This window comes from Columba livia, chromosome 1 (assembly GCF_036013475.1).
Source record: "Columba livia isolate bColLiv1 breed racing homer chromosome 1, bColLiv1.pat.W.v2, whole genome shotgun sequence".
Taxonomy (NCBI): Eukaryota; Metazoa; Chordata; class Aves; order Columbiformes; family Columbidae; genus Columba; species Columba livia.
Genome location: NC_088602.1, coordinates 108,070,350 through 108,085,839, shown reverse-complemented (window position 1 = coordinate 108,085,839; position 15,490 = coordinate 108,070,350). Strand labels below are relative to the sequence as shown.

The 15,490-nt window shown below is 37.2% G+C and overlaps 1 protein-coding gene across 2 annotated transcripts in view; it reads right to left on the bottom strand.

Annotated features, from left to right (window-relative positions):
• The window catches only part of MAP3K15 (mitogen-activated protein kinase kinase kinase 15), an 87,436-nt gene that overhangs the window by 31,746 nt on the left and 40,200 nt on the right, over positions 1-15,490 (bottom strand). For both annotated transcript variants that reach the window (XM_065071888.1, XM_021279879.2), the window contains 3 exons: positions 14,362-14,468; positions 1,294-1,464; positions 118-230 (listed from right to left, as the gene is read on the bottom strand). In XM_065071888.1, coding sequence (XP_064927960.1) covers positions 118-230; positions 1,294-1,464; positions 14,362-14,468 — 391 coding nt within the window. The remainder of the gene's footprint in view (positions 1-117; positions 231-1,293; positions 1,465-14,361; positions 14,469-15,490) is intronic.

Here is a 15,490-nt window from a genome sequence, read left to right as displayed (position 1 = left end):
CAGCTAAAAACCCTGAACTACCTTTCAGTCTATGCAACCCAACACTATAAGAATTTTGATTTCTTCATAGAGAGAGAGGCAAAAAACTTGCCTGTGGCACTGTGTGTGGATATTTACCTATTTTCCGCAGTTCCATTGAGCTTTCAAACTGTTGTCCTGCAACAAGTAACAAAACTGCAAGGTTAATTCCAGAATACAGAGTTGACTGTAGTTCAAATCCTTTCCGATACCTGCAGAGAAGAGTCAAGAGTTCACATTTTGCTGTATAAAAGAACTGAAATACTGAAAGGTTTTGGTAGGTGTTTAAGCTATTAATTTATACTAAAGACTACTATAGCTAGTTGGTACAAATGGCACTCTTTGCAAAGAGCACTTGAAAGAAAGTAGCCTTTTATCTTACAAAGATTAACAACTGCAAAACCTTAACGAAGTTTTGTGAAAACACAACTCTAACTGGATACCGCAAAACTCTTAAATGCAACAGAACATAATTTTATGTATTATTTACATGAGAGAAGCAATTAAAATATTGGCCTTTAGTGCAAGTTTTACAGATAGGATCCAGTCCAAGCCCTTTGTTTTAAAGCTTCACATTCATTAAAGGTAACTGAGACACAGCTGACAAAGGCTGCATGTGTGCCACTAGCTGGAGCAGAGTAAAGAAACCTGTAAGTTCCCTGCTACTCACGTTGCACCGACCATGTTGAGATAATTTGGGGGGAAAAAAATCAGAAAGATGAGAGAGATAGAGAGAGGTATTTTAACAGTTACAATACAAGCCACACATTGCCACACTAGTTTGTATAACTATACAAAAATACATGTGTGAACAGTATGTCAGAGAGAGCCTGTGTGCATGTGCATGCCTTACTGTCTTAAGAAGATTCGTAATGCAATTTATCAATATTTTTTCTTATATAGAGTAGATCATTGCATTTCCCAGGAATCAAAAGGGGAAACTATCCTTGCACAGAGCACCAATGTAACTCCTATGACCTGACTTACACTTCATTTTGGCCTTGAAGCAGATAAACTGCTTATTTTCTCTACAAAGAGGTGGGTGTCTCCTCCAATAAACTATGTATATCATTCCATATTTATGATAATCTATAAAGCAAGGAAACACGTATCCAAAGACCTTCTGCTCAGTAAACCAATTACACAAACAGGACCCTGAAAAAAAGAACAAGTAGAACATTTGATTTCCTAGATCTCACAGCCCTGATTTTCATAACCAGAGTGAAAGTCTGAAAAAGTTTTTAAATAGAGATTTTTGTTGCTGTTTTCTGTTACCATTCAATGGCATGATCTCGACTATTGGTGTCTTTACAGTCAGAATCAAGAAACATATCCTTGTAGATCCTCCCACATAAGCAAAACATATCTGGAGCAGGGTGATCGCATGTCTGCAGGACTTGAAGCATAACTTGTAGTGCCTTCTCCCTGTCCCCTGCATTATTTCTTCTGAAATCAAATACAGAGAATAAAATAAATGAGTTCAGATCTGAAACAGTAACTGCAAAATGGTGGAATAACATTATCCCCCACCTATCCCACAACCCATCCATCATAACTAAAACCAGAATTCATTTTATTTACACTGGCATCTGATTGTTGGTTGATTGATAAAAAACAAATACATTCTCCTGTCATGGGACTGTGCCTCTGGGCTCATATAAGAGCTGATTTAAGCCTCACAGCTCCTCTATGAAAAAAAAAATCTGTCATCTCACTCAATTTCTCTCTGTATAAGCAGAGAGACTCTGCACATCCTGCAATGAGAAAGTGCTTGTTTGGTGTTCATTCCTGACAATACTTATACCAAACTGGCCATTTTCAGCATTCAAATGACACCTCATTCAACTATGCCCAAGATTTGTAATCTGGAACCCACAGGATCCAGAGACAATACCAGGCAGTACTGACTAAGTACAGAAGAAGCTCGGTCAATCTTATTTTGGCCAAAGAAGCGATGGAGTTCAATATATGAGACCTTTGAACTACAACACGAACAAAAGGGTAAAACCAAGCTGTATTTATTTCTTAGTTAAAATTCTTCATATTAGAGAAAAATTTGAAAGAACAGTTGTCATAAAGATTCTTTTGCCAAATATTTGATGACCGTATCAGTAAAACAAACAAACAAACAAAAACAAACAAACAAAACCAAACAAGCAAAAAAACCCCTGTAATTAAGTAATATTTCAGTTCCTTATTATTAAACACATCTGAAGTTTTGCCTCCTTTTACCTTGTTGTTTTTGTAAGTTTAGAATTCCCTATTTACTGTGAAAAGTCACTTTGAACAAACAAAAATGTTTATTTGCAAGAGTAATGCAAACACAGCTTAGGAGTTTAATAGCTTCTTCAAGACAGTTTTTAATCATTGGAGAGATTTAAAATATTTACCAACCCCTTTTCAGATCTGTTTACCATTTTTTGATCCCTACCTAGGTATCCAGGAACCGGCTTACACATACTGTGATTACTTTGTCAGCAGTACCAGTAGCAGACAACGGTTTCTGGTAAATTTATTATTTGCATGCTCCGAAAGGATTAATATTTACTGCAAAGCGGTTTAGTTCCTTAGGTAACCAGCTGATGTAATAAGACCAATTACAACACATCTGTAGCAAAATTCAGGCTTCTGTGCATGTTAGGTGACAGAGAACACCTAATAAGATTAAAGAGATTTGTAGCTAGTTGTGCAGGCTTTATCCTGCCTTTGATGTCACTGGCAGAGTGCAAACTTTCACAGCAAGTACTTGCATATTTTAAAAAGCATTTTTTCTTCAGATTGACTGTTATTCTGAAGTTAATACTGGTTTTCTGTTTTTCAGTTTTACAAGAAATAAATAGAAGTTTAAAAGTGTGAGGGTAAGTTCATTGCACAAGTCATCATGCTCTAACCAAACCTGTTCTGAGCTAACCAGATTATCTCAGTAATAGTACCCAAGTTTCTCTGTTGTCAATACGAACACAGAGAAAGTTCAGTCAGAGCTTAGAACAAAATTAGACCCTAAATATAAGTCAAACAGCTCCCAGGTCACATGTAACAAGGTCACAGAAGTCGTAACGTGTTCAAGCTTCTGCTGAAAACACAAGAAATGCATGACTAATACATAACTTACAGCACTTTGGCATGGAAAAAGAAAATGTAAAAAAATTACTGCTTCCCAGACAAGACAAACTTTGACTCAACCCTGCCTTGTTTGAAAACAGGTTAAACATTAATGATAATATAAAGAAGTGCTATGTACTGATTGCAAAAGCATAAAGCAAAACTGCTTAAAATAGGACACTGTGCAGATTAACGCTCTGGACATCAAAGGATGAACCTGTACACATCAAATAGAATACCAGGAGCATTTCAAAGCACCAAACCCTAAACAAACAGTGTACTAGAGGACTCAAAGTAAAATTAAAGTTTTCTATCTCTTATAAGGAGGGGGGGGAATCTATTAAAATAAACAAAATTTAGCAGTTGGCAACTATACAATAATCTAACAGGATATTATTAAACAAAAATGGAGCTATATAGCTTAATATTAAACTCTGTTTCTCACAGTGGCAGAATGTGATTCCCACTGGGCAATACAAACCCAACATACCAGTCATAATAATCTACAAATTTGGGAACAGTTATTGCCTTCTAAAGCAACCCCCAAACAAGAAGGAGAAAAACAAAACGAAACACCCAAGCAAACAGAAGAATCCCAACAAAGAAACAAAAAACAAACCCAAACAAACAAAAAAACAACAAACAAACAAAAACCACAAACCACCAAACAGAAGAATCACATAATTTAGGCTACAAGCAGCTTCGCTCAATCAACATGAAAATATACTCTTGGATAACATGCAGAACCTGTTATGCTGGACCAAGACAGATTTCATCTCCTTTTTCACACCCCGCACTTTGCCAGATCTGCATGTCTGACAGCTTATAAATTTGTTTCAAGGTGTCTTGAAACAGGTCTGTAGTGTTAACCAATAAAACAAAAGGGTTTACCTTAATCACTCAAAGCTGTAGCACTGGCTTCTATTTTTCTTACCCAATATCAAATATATTGGCTTACACACCCTCCCCAGGCCCCATTTAAAGCCACACTAGAGCAAATCACAAAGATGCAGTTTGGAAGGGACTTCTGAATGTTGTGTAATAGAATCTCCTCAGAGCAGGCCCATCTCCCAACACCAGACCATGGCAGCCTTGGCTTTGCCTGAAAAGCTGAATCTGTTAAACCTCTGAAGATAGAGATGCCACAGCCTCTTGGAACAGGGAAAGCTAAAGTACTGTATGTTATAGTGTACAGTCATGAGGAAGAAGGCAGAAATGTTCTCTTCAGGGAGTAAATTGGTACACTAGGTGAGACTGATTCTGCAAAGCAAATCCCCTGAATTTGAAGTTTTATAAGCCAGAGCAGAATCCTAACAGGCTACTGCAGAAAGGACCCTACCAATTCATTTTACTGCTCCTTGGTAGAGGCCAGCTTGCACTGAAATACAGGTGTTCCTCACGGTATCACACAAAGTCGCTTTGCGAATGAAATACAATTTTGAAATAGGTATTTTTCATTGGCACTCTTCAACATACAATCTATCAGCTTTTTCACATCTGGAATAAGATTCATCCTACCTTACAAAAGCCTGCACACACATGAAGGTAAAATTAGTTATTCTTCCTTGTTAGTCTGGGTTTGGAGGGAGCAGTTTTGAAAATCACTAATCATGATATGAAAATTCTTTCAATTCTTTTACCTTTACAAAATATATTTTAATGGTAAACGAGCTAGAAAAAAGAATACTACTCCAATTCATTTAGAAAATATATTGAAACAAAGCATATGCCTTGGTAGAGCTGTTAATAATACTATTTTTTCCCCACTGGTTTCTTTGTTAGAACATTTTAGTTCTCTCCCTACAAACCTTGCCTTGCAAAATTTTGCACAGAAACCAAACAGAGAAAATCAGTCTAAATTATGTGAACACAATAACTGCATGAGCTACAGCCAATGAGGAAAGAGATCTTCAAGTTACTTCTAAATACTAGGGCAATTATGAAAATATCCTAGTGCTCAGTAAAACGCTGTCAAGATCCTAACACAAGCAAAATTCTAGGAATTAAAAGGAAATGGACAGAGAGTGAAAATTTAAAACACCAGGATGCATTTTTACAAATACCCAGCACACTAATCTTCAGTACTGTGTACAGTTTTAGGCTGTATTTGAAAAAAAGAAACTAAACTATTAGGATTAGGAAAAAAAATGAAAGGGAGTGAAGAACAATCAATAGTACAGAATAATTTCTGCATGAAGAAAGCTTGAATAAACTAAGGCTTTTCAGGCAGAAATGACTGTATTGAGATTTTTTTTTTTTTCCTAAAAAGAAGTTGTCCTTTAGGACTTTATGGTCTCTAATCACTTCCTCTAAATTAGTCTTAATGTTCTGTTGCCAGTTCAGTTTTGCATCCTCCAGAAACATGTTGCAAAATGAAGCAATATTGCTTCTTCTAAAAAGCATGACACGTTTAAAAAATTTCTGCTGCTAAGCTATGATAGGATTTTTTTCTGTCCCTCCACACCCCATCCCCACTTCTCCACACTCTCCTCTCCCTCTCAGAAAGAAGCTGCTGTTCCATAACTTGGCAACTTCAGCCACCAGAATTGTGGCTTGGATTTAGAAGCCCAAAGGTGCTTGATGCTGCTGAGACATGTTTGCTTGTTTCAGTGGGGGAACAACTACACGACCAAGCAGTAAGCCCTAAAGGACACGCTCATGCTCTCTCCTTGTGGTGTACTCACAGCATCCTCTTCAGCTATTAATATTTCAGGGACCTGAGATATTCTCAGACTAAAATAAGCAAACTGCTAATGGCAGCAGAAACACCCCCTCCACAAATCAGTCCTGTCCCCATCCACCACCCCCCACAGTTCTCTAGGCCTCTCCTGCTCTAAAGTGCAAGAATAATTTGTTGAGGTTTGCTTGGGTTTGTTCAAGTTTTCTCTGAGTTTGCAGTAATGGAGATGTTACAAAACCAGCAATCAATCATCATTTGCAGAAAGCAGAATCTCTTTACAAGTCTACCCTCCTTTTCCCTTTCCAAATTTACTTGACAAAAAAAAACTTACCACCACTACCTCAGCAAGTCCCTGAGCCACAAATTGGTGGAAGCAGTGGGAATATTTACGGACATGTATCACTATGCGTGTATCACTATCTTCATTCTCTTCTCCAGGAATATGCTATTGACCACTCCCAGATATGGGAAATCTAGGCTAGAAGGAATGATGCCCTGAGCCAGTATGGCCATCCTTATGCTATTTCTCTCACCTACCTCTCGAGCATCATCCAGATATCATTTTCTACCACAGCCTCTCACCTGGAATAACACTACCATACAGAAAAAACAACAACAATAACCGCCAAACAAACAAACATTCCCCCCCCCCAAAAAAACCCAAACACCGCCAACAAAAAGCAACCACAAATTCTCTTTTTTTTCTCTCTCTTTTTGAGTCCGTGGTTGCTACCTTCCTCCTCAAATCCATTCTCTTCTCTGAATCCTTTTCTCCACTGCAGTCATTATAAGGAGTCCTACTTTTAAATATCCCTAAAACTAAAATTCTTCCTGCTTCACAGGCTGGTTTTATTAGCTTTAAAGCACTGGTGTGGTTAAGGAGCCAGAACTACACTCTAGTGAATGAAGCCTGTTAACAAAGTGAACAGGAACAGCATGGATTTCACTGGGACGAGATTGAGCTCGCTCTGTAAGTAAAAGCTGATATAATCTTTGTCTTTCAGCTTTTTGTTCACATCTTCCCCTGTATGGATTATTTCCATTTATCTAGCTACAGAAACCCATATGCCAGTGAAAAGTAAGTCACTCAAGGGAATCTACCTTTAGTTTCCTTTATATTTCATATTGACTTATTGAGTTGATCTTCTCTGGTTATTTTAAGGCCTCTATAAAGAAACAGATTTCTTAAAGAGCAATACGCAGGGGAATAAATCAAACCATTTCAAAGAATTCTGAAAACATTCCCCAGAGAAAAGTACATTCAAAAAGAGTAACTTATTTTTTCCATTCTATTCCTGTGTGAATCTTGTTTCTCTTCTGATTTCAGCCTTGAAGTAGCTATCAATAGTTTACTGCACATATTGTGATTAATAAGAACATCTGATCTCACTGTCACATTGCAGAAGAAATGTCAGTGAGACAACTTAATCAGTTAGTATAAATGCAACCATTCATAAAATAACCGTTCTTCAGTTACAATACTGTGCTCATTTATTATCATGTACAATATCTTTGCTTACAGTAACATGTAATTAATAAAAAATATGTATTTTGAAGCGTCTTGTATAAAAATAGGACACAGTTAAGTAATCCTTAATGACTCCGTTGCAGATGATCTGAACTGCCGCTAACTATTCAGAAATCTACAGATAAAAACAAAACAAAACCCAACAAAAATTAAAACCAAAACACAACAACTTAATCACTGAGGAATACAATAACTAATTTGAATCAGAGTTATTACACTTGCACTCTTGCTTAAAACAATAAATTAATTTGTGAATTAAAACACACTTCACTGAGGATGCAATTTGGTTGTAGAACCTTCAATATTTGAAACAGTGAATGAGGAAAACAAGACCCTAAATTGGGCTTTGAGACTGGACCTAAATTTGTGAGTGTCCAGTTAGATATGGCAATGAAAAAAACAGCTTTTTTCCCCCTCATATACACTTCAGGTGCTTCATGGAAGCCACTCATATAAAATGAAGAACCCCGTGATGTGTTTTTCACTAAATCTGAGTAATCACAGAATAGAACATTTTAAACAACCCAATGTTTTTTAATGGGAATAATTTCTTATGGCTACTATTATTCACAATTACTAGTGATTTTCTACTTGCACCCTGTTATGCCCTTCACTTGCTAATTGCCTTTTTTTAATACTGTATTGGAATATGCTGCTTGTTAAAACACAGCATGCTGAGTTAAGTAATAGCACCTGCAGCTGCCCTCATCTTTAATGTAAGTGAAGATAGAACTGCCTTGGAAAGAGACTGAAGTTTACACAGCTCTGGCTTCATGCCAGGGCTGGGTTTGATTTTAAAGTCTACCCTGCTTTGCACAGAATTTGGCATACCTTTTGGCCTCTTCTGGATCTTGGTAACTCCAGTCCTGGTAAAGAAGGCCAAATGGAAATACACAAACATAAGTGTGTTGTGAATCATCAAAAACTTTTCTATGCAGACCCAGATTAGTGAAGTAGATGCTAAGAAAGCAGACAGCTGACAAGAACACTTAGCACTTGAATTAACCATAAATATCTGTACTTTATCAATGTACTATATATACTACAGCAACAGAAAATAAAACCATAAGGAACAAACTAGTATCCTCTCTTAATCTGATTACAAGCAAGGAAAATTCACAGAAACGGATTGCAAGTCTTTCCTGTCCCGTTGGCTTTGATCATGATTTGTATTGCTCATGTGACTTGCTCAATAAATTTAGATAATTTGATGCAATATAAAACACAGAATAGGAAACGGTTAATTTTATTCTAAAATTATTAAATAACAGAAAATATTCTATAGACTTTTTTAATGCAATATTACAATTATCCCTTTCTACAAAAGACTTGGTAGAATAAAAGAGTACTTTTAAAAAAAATCTTAAATATCTTCTTTTACTGTTTGTTTTGTTGGGTTTTTTGTGTGCGTGTTTTGGTGGTGGTGGTGTTTGGTTTGGTTTGGTCTGGTCTTTTTTTCCCCCAGATAGATCAAAAGTTTAACTGTTGCTTATAATTAATCCACATGATACTTTAAAGCATTGAAATATTGTGATGCCAAACACAAAAGGCACAAATATATACATAATACATTAATAAAGCATATGAAATCACTTTATAGATCAATCTCCCTTGAGAAGAATCTTGATGTTTTTCATTTAAAAAAAGGGAAGAAAGAGAGCTGTAATACTAGAGAACCAGTTTTGACACTACGTCATACATGCATGTAGTATTTCTACCTTCTCTTCATTAATAAAGACCACCATTGCACTAGACAGTAAGAAAAATTACTTATTGGAGAGGGAGCTGGGATGTGTTCACACATGCAGATTCTGTAAGACATCAAATCCCAGGGTGAAAGCTTACACACATACACAAAAAATATTGACCAGCTTCTCTGTGTGTGAATCTAGAAATTAATCAATAAAAGCACTTGGCAGACCTCAGCTATAGGAGTAGTATGTGAAAGAGCTCATGTGGCGAAAGCCAGGTCCTAAGGCCAGCAGTATTAACCTGAGCCAATGCCATGAACTATAGCTGTAACTCACACAGGAAACCAGAACGGACAAAAGTGACAAACATAGTGACATGCAAACCACAGCACAATACATGGGAGCCCTCTTTAAAACTGCAAAACCCTCAGAGTTTCAGGAAAAAAACAGAAATTCAGGTCATCGTTACAAAGTAAATGCAGGCTCCATATTTGATAAAATTAAAGTGTGTGATACAAGCCAGGGGCGGGGAGCGGGGAATGGGACATGGGTTTTGTTTTATTTGCTTGGGGGTTTTTTGTTATTTAAAGGAAACATGACCACTGGTAATCTCATATGAGAGCTGGTTTTACTGTGAGCTTCTGCCATGGCCTTGCATTCACTAGCAGTTTTGAGGCCCCTGTGTCGGGAGTTGGGATGCAGGTAGAGGCTGGGAGCTCCAGGTGAAAGGCCAACTGTGCACCTGAGGCAGCTGGAGGCCATCCTGCATAACTCTCTGCCAGCTTCACACAGGTCCCTTCGCCTAAAGGCTCGCCAAAGAAATATGCAGTCCTTATTTTATAGGAGTGTTAGCTTGAGAGCCTGAAGGCTAATTAATAAGGGTGCATTTGCATTTACTGCAGAAGACAACAGCATTTTTAAATATGTTTCATCATGCTTTATACTTCAAAAGACATTTCAAGCTAAGAGCCTCTAATTACTGGACTTTGTGTATCTGTGTGTTAGTTCCACATCTGCAAATGTAAGTAAACAGCATTCTTCTGTTTCTCCACGATGTGGCTATAAACTACCCAGGTATTACAACAAACATGGAAGGACCCATAAGGAACTAATGATACTTCATGTGTGGGGTGGAGATCTGTGCCATATAATAAATGTGTATTAGTTTATCATACGGAACTCTTGCATCTTTAACAAACAGAACACAAAATACAAGACACTGACCAGCTGACCTTCAGCTGCTCCAGTGCACCACCCCAGGCAAAGCTCTCAAGGCAATAAAATCAGGCAGCCTTCAATTACACACACACTTAAAACAGAGGAAATGAAATGGCAACCTTCATTCAGAAACTTCTTGGCTTTCAAGAACCTGGAAGTATGAGAACATTCTTTCACACAGCAGCTTCCGTAACTCATTTTCTCCTTACACAGTGGTTGCCTCCCAGGCTAGGTGTACCCATGGACTGAAGCAAATAGCCATCTACACCTGAGACACCCAGCCCTCAATCAGACAGTATCTTACTTCAGACTGAAGCTGTGAATACAAATACTGAAAATATCCATGTTGCACATTTGGGCTGAACTTATGCCTAAAGATACCTTCCATTCTGTGCCTAAATTAAGATACAAGCAGACCTAAATCTCAACTGGGAAGCAACAAGGAACAATGTCTCAAATCGACCCATGTCTGTATAAAAGAGAGCCCTCTCTGCTCTGCTTATGTGTGAAGTCAAAACTAATTTGCTTAAGACACAGATAGAGGAATGGTCTTTTGCTCCATAGGACTTCTAAACAAACAGCCAGGAGGGTGACCTATGCATACAGCCCACAAGCATGCCATTGCATATATCCATTATTAGCCTCTGTTATTAGACATAAGATGTGACAAATCTAGGATGCTCTTAATGGTCTGCTCTGAAATGGAAACCAAGGAGGAAGACTGATTCAGGAGAGGGGCTGTGATTCAAAACCTGCTATGTGAATCAAGGTACCAAGTATCAGCATGAAAATATCTGTCTCCCCTACATATGATAACAGTAAGTTCTTTAGCACATTTCTACACAACACCCTGCAGGCAGGCCCAGGCTTGTGTTGCTCCTGATCCAAGCCAGGTCAGACCCAGGCTGGCTCTGACCCAGAAAACACACAGCTAGGCTGGAACAGTACTTAGTCTAAAGTAAAATATCCCTGTCCCTTCCCTTAGCACAACTTGCACCCAGAACTGCACACAACTGTGGTTCGGGTTGAGCTTGTGTCCACATAATGTACCAGCAAAGACCTGAGGTCCCCAGAAACAATCCTCCACCACTTGCATGCTACATCACCAGCTCTGTGCAGCACTCAAATAACACTGACTTGAAAATACTAAGGCAAAATAATTGCCAACAGAATTCAGTTACAGAGGCCAAGAGCAAATCAATGAATTACTTTGTTGATTGTGATCACCATTCTGGTACGCACTCATAACAAAACTAAGCAAACTAACTTCTGCAGGGTCAGATACTCTCACAGCTGCTAATTCTGTGTTGCTTACGATGTATTTTGTTCCTAATAGGCTCAGTCAGTTGTACTGAGCAACATTAATACTGTTCTATATGCTGAAATTAACAGAAAGTGAAAACATTGTTCTGTATTTTTAAAAACAGGTTCTGATGGAACTAATTAAAAAAAAAAATAAAACAGAAAAAGTAAATTATTAAAAAACCCCACAGAAATAAGATGCTAAGAGCAACACCTTAGGGGTCATTTGGAATTACATGGACTTGTTCTGAAAAAGTTCAAGTCGTAACCTCTGAATTTTGTCCATCGTTTTGTTTTAAGAAGGCAAAAACATCTGTAGAAGTTAAATTTGCATTCCTACTGATGGAAAACTGGTCATTTATTTCTGAAAAAAACTTTTCCATATAAATGTCAAAATTGTTCCCAAAAGAACACAAGGAGTCAGACTGGTTCAGGCTAGTGATTGATTCAATGAAACTTGTTGATGGGGAAAGCAAGTTCATGAGCAATTCATTTTGTCTTGTCTCACAACAGCACTACCGGCATTGCCAAACCAGAAGATTTAACAGCATGAGGTTCAGATGCTGCTCAAAATACAACAAATTTGAAGTCAGAGAGAATAAAGCAGCTCACCAATTTTATTATGCACATCTGAATGAAAAAGTTTTAAAAACTCATCAAATCAGGATATTTTCCTTAGGACAAGGCACTGCCCTAGTAATATTCTAACTGGCAAATTTAAACATCTTGAGTCCAATTCCTGAAATAATGAAAAAATTGACAAACTTCTGAAAAAATAGGGCTAAATCCTTTTTACTGAAACAATTTCTCAAGACATCAGTGTGCCATCTTAAAAGAGAATTGAATTTCAGAAGCTTTAAAAGATCAAGCCTGCAATTTTTAGGGGTTGGGGAAAAAAAGCTAGAAAACCATACAATTCAAGAATAACAATAATAACTACAGCCAGGAACATGGTTTATACTCTACATAATCACAAGAAAAGTCAAAACACTGGCTTCTACTTCAAAATACTGCCTTGTATTGTACGTGAAAAATTTTATACCAAAAGTGTATTTTTTTTCTTGTCTTTTTAAGCAGCCTAACGAGAAAATTATGTTTCATTAGGTGTGATAAATACCAGAGCAAACTGCAAGTTATATAAAAGCATTCTCTCTGTCTTTATATATTCAGATCAAAATTTTCTGAAAGACACACCTCAGCGAAAGAAGTTAAACTCAGTAGATGTTTAATTAGTCAAGATTTAATGGTCTATGATATCAGGAGTGGAGAATCAAGATACTCAGTGTTCACTTCCAGTCTTAAAAAAATAACCCAAACACAACACTACATAAGGTGAATTATATGTTGGAACTATATTCACACATTTGGTATCAAGAAGTATATATTAATAATTTTTCCTTCACCTTATTAAAAAAGGCTTCATCATCATGTAAATTCAGGTTAAGTTTCCAAATATAGGTCTAGTTATCTTCTTCTGTGAGATATTTGGGTATTGTCTCGCACCTGATATGTTTTTTTTTTAAAGACATAATTCTCATTGTAATCAATTTATGTCTCAAAACTTAATGTTTCTCTCTCTTTATTAAAAAAAAAACAATTAAAAAGACATTTTAAATAGGTTTAATTCCACCTGTCAAAACCACCTCCATAGCTAGCTGTCATAAAAACATAGGCATTAGAATTACACGCAGTATCAGTCACGCCTGTGCCGAATCCTGTATATATTCTGTATTATTCACTCCTACGTTCTTTCAAAGATCACTTCAAGCTGCTTGCCACTGCGTGATTCAGATGATCACTCAACCTGTTAACAAACCACCAGATCCTTTTCAATAATCCTGTTTTCTATTAGCTTTCCTGTTGGCATGTACTTCATTCTTTGTTACCATGTGTATGACCTTGTACATGGTTGCATAAGAATGATTTTTTTTTTTTTTTTTTAGAGAACAGTCTACAAAATGCTGCAAAAAGACTAATGTAGTGATATCCAGTATTTTTCTGAGCAATGATTTTGCATTTACTCGTAAGTCTGACGGAACTGTCAAATGGCACCAGACTTACTACACTTTCCATAAAATGCCACAGGAACTGCTTTTCTAGATCTATTATTAGGTTCTTATCCCTTTGACATATGCCATCCTGACGCTGCCTAGTGCTACTTTTTAGGTAGATCGCAGGTCACAATTTTTAATAGCACGTGGATTGCATGTAAACAGTTACTTTTATTATTACATGTGATTTCATTTGTGTAAGTTCTATTTTCTGCAGTATAATCTTAATATAAATCCTCCAGAAATCTGTAACTAACTAAAAGAATTCAATAATATTTCTGTGCTTCATAGTCTAGCAACATGCCTGTAGGTCCAGATCACCTTTCAGCCTTTCAAGGAAGAGGTAGCCTGAATGTGTATTCATGGATCAAGCAGTGCTTGTTACCTATTACTTTAACAACTCACCCGTAACTCTATTATGCTGAACTTCTCAAGAAGTTCAGAAAAATCAGTGACTCAAAATAAACAATCTCAGCCTGCCTAAGAACCCAATGGTATCACTGAAGTATTTCACAATTACTCAGGTGGCCTTTGGAACAGACCCACTCTTGTCAGCTTGTTGACAAAATGATGGTTGTTGGAAAATTATGATTTCAAAAGATAAAAGCTCTCCTGGTGTCCAGGAAGTATGGGACTAAGGAAAGACGACTGTGAAGAATATTAGTGTATGCAGAAAGGGAAAATGATTTGATATTATCTGCACTATAAATTTATATATCAACCCATATAGAACAGCAATAAAATGAAACAACTTCAACCGATCATCCTTACCGATTCAACGCAAAAGCATAATGAAATTTAATGTTGTGTTGATCAGCCAGATCACAAGTTGGAAGCATTTCTAGTGTTTCCACCAGCTTCACCATGGCGTCATAGTCCTGGTATGAATTAAGAAAAAAGGAAGAAAGAAAGAAAATAAAAGAACCTGAAAGCAGAGGAAAGCATCACTAAACTAAACTGCACCATGACTGCTAGACAGTATCTCAACTGACCGGTCATAGAAGAATCAGTGAAACAGTCACAAACTCTGTGTAAGGAATTAAACTGGGATTTTTTTTCTATCCATGTCACAGTACATGGCTCTTCCTCACCTCTGTGCTACTGCTCAAATTACTGAATCCCTCTGGCCAGTTTGATCAATTACGCTCCCAGCACCAGGAAGGAGCAGTGATGAGTCTGGCTCTTTCAGGCCTTGCTAAGGACTTCTGATGAATGACAGTTCATCAGGTCACCGCAGACTCGAGCACAGTTCGTTCTGCAGGATGCCAGCTGGCTGTGCTTTCACTTTGATTTCTCAGGGGTGACCCACATGTACATTGCTGGAGAAGACAGTTTACTGACATCACAAGTGGCCTCACATCACTTAATTTGTTTGTTCAAAACAGGTTTCCAGGTGATTACATTTCTCAAGGAAGATCACCTTTCAAAAGCATGCAAATGATCAGCAGAGGCAACAAAAATGCAGGATGATGTTGTTACCTACTGCTCTCACAAGCCATTTGTACTTATGAAATAATGAACTTAGCTTCTGATGGAAAAAAAATTTTCCATGGCTGGAAGTGTATTTTAAAAGGGATGTCAAATACACAGACAGGCAGTTTGGAAACAGAGTATGCAGGCAGTGTTTTAGCAAAAGCAAAACTTATTTAAAAAACAAAATCAAGAAAAAAAGGTGCAGTTGTATTTTAAAAACAAATAAAGGTTTATTTGAATTCTAGTTCTCAACTTGGGCACCTCTGGCCAAAAAAAATGGTCACAACAATTGCTTTTTCTTCACTTCTAAATATATTTGACTTTGGGGGCAGGGGAGAAAAGGGAAGGAAGGGAAAAGTAAACATCTTGCTCAGTAGGGGATTTTTTTCTTTTAATTTTCTTTAATGGGGTTAAAATGACTAAAAAA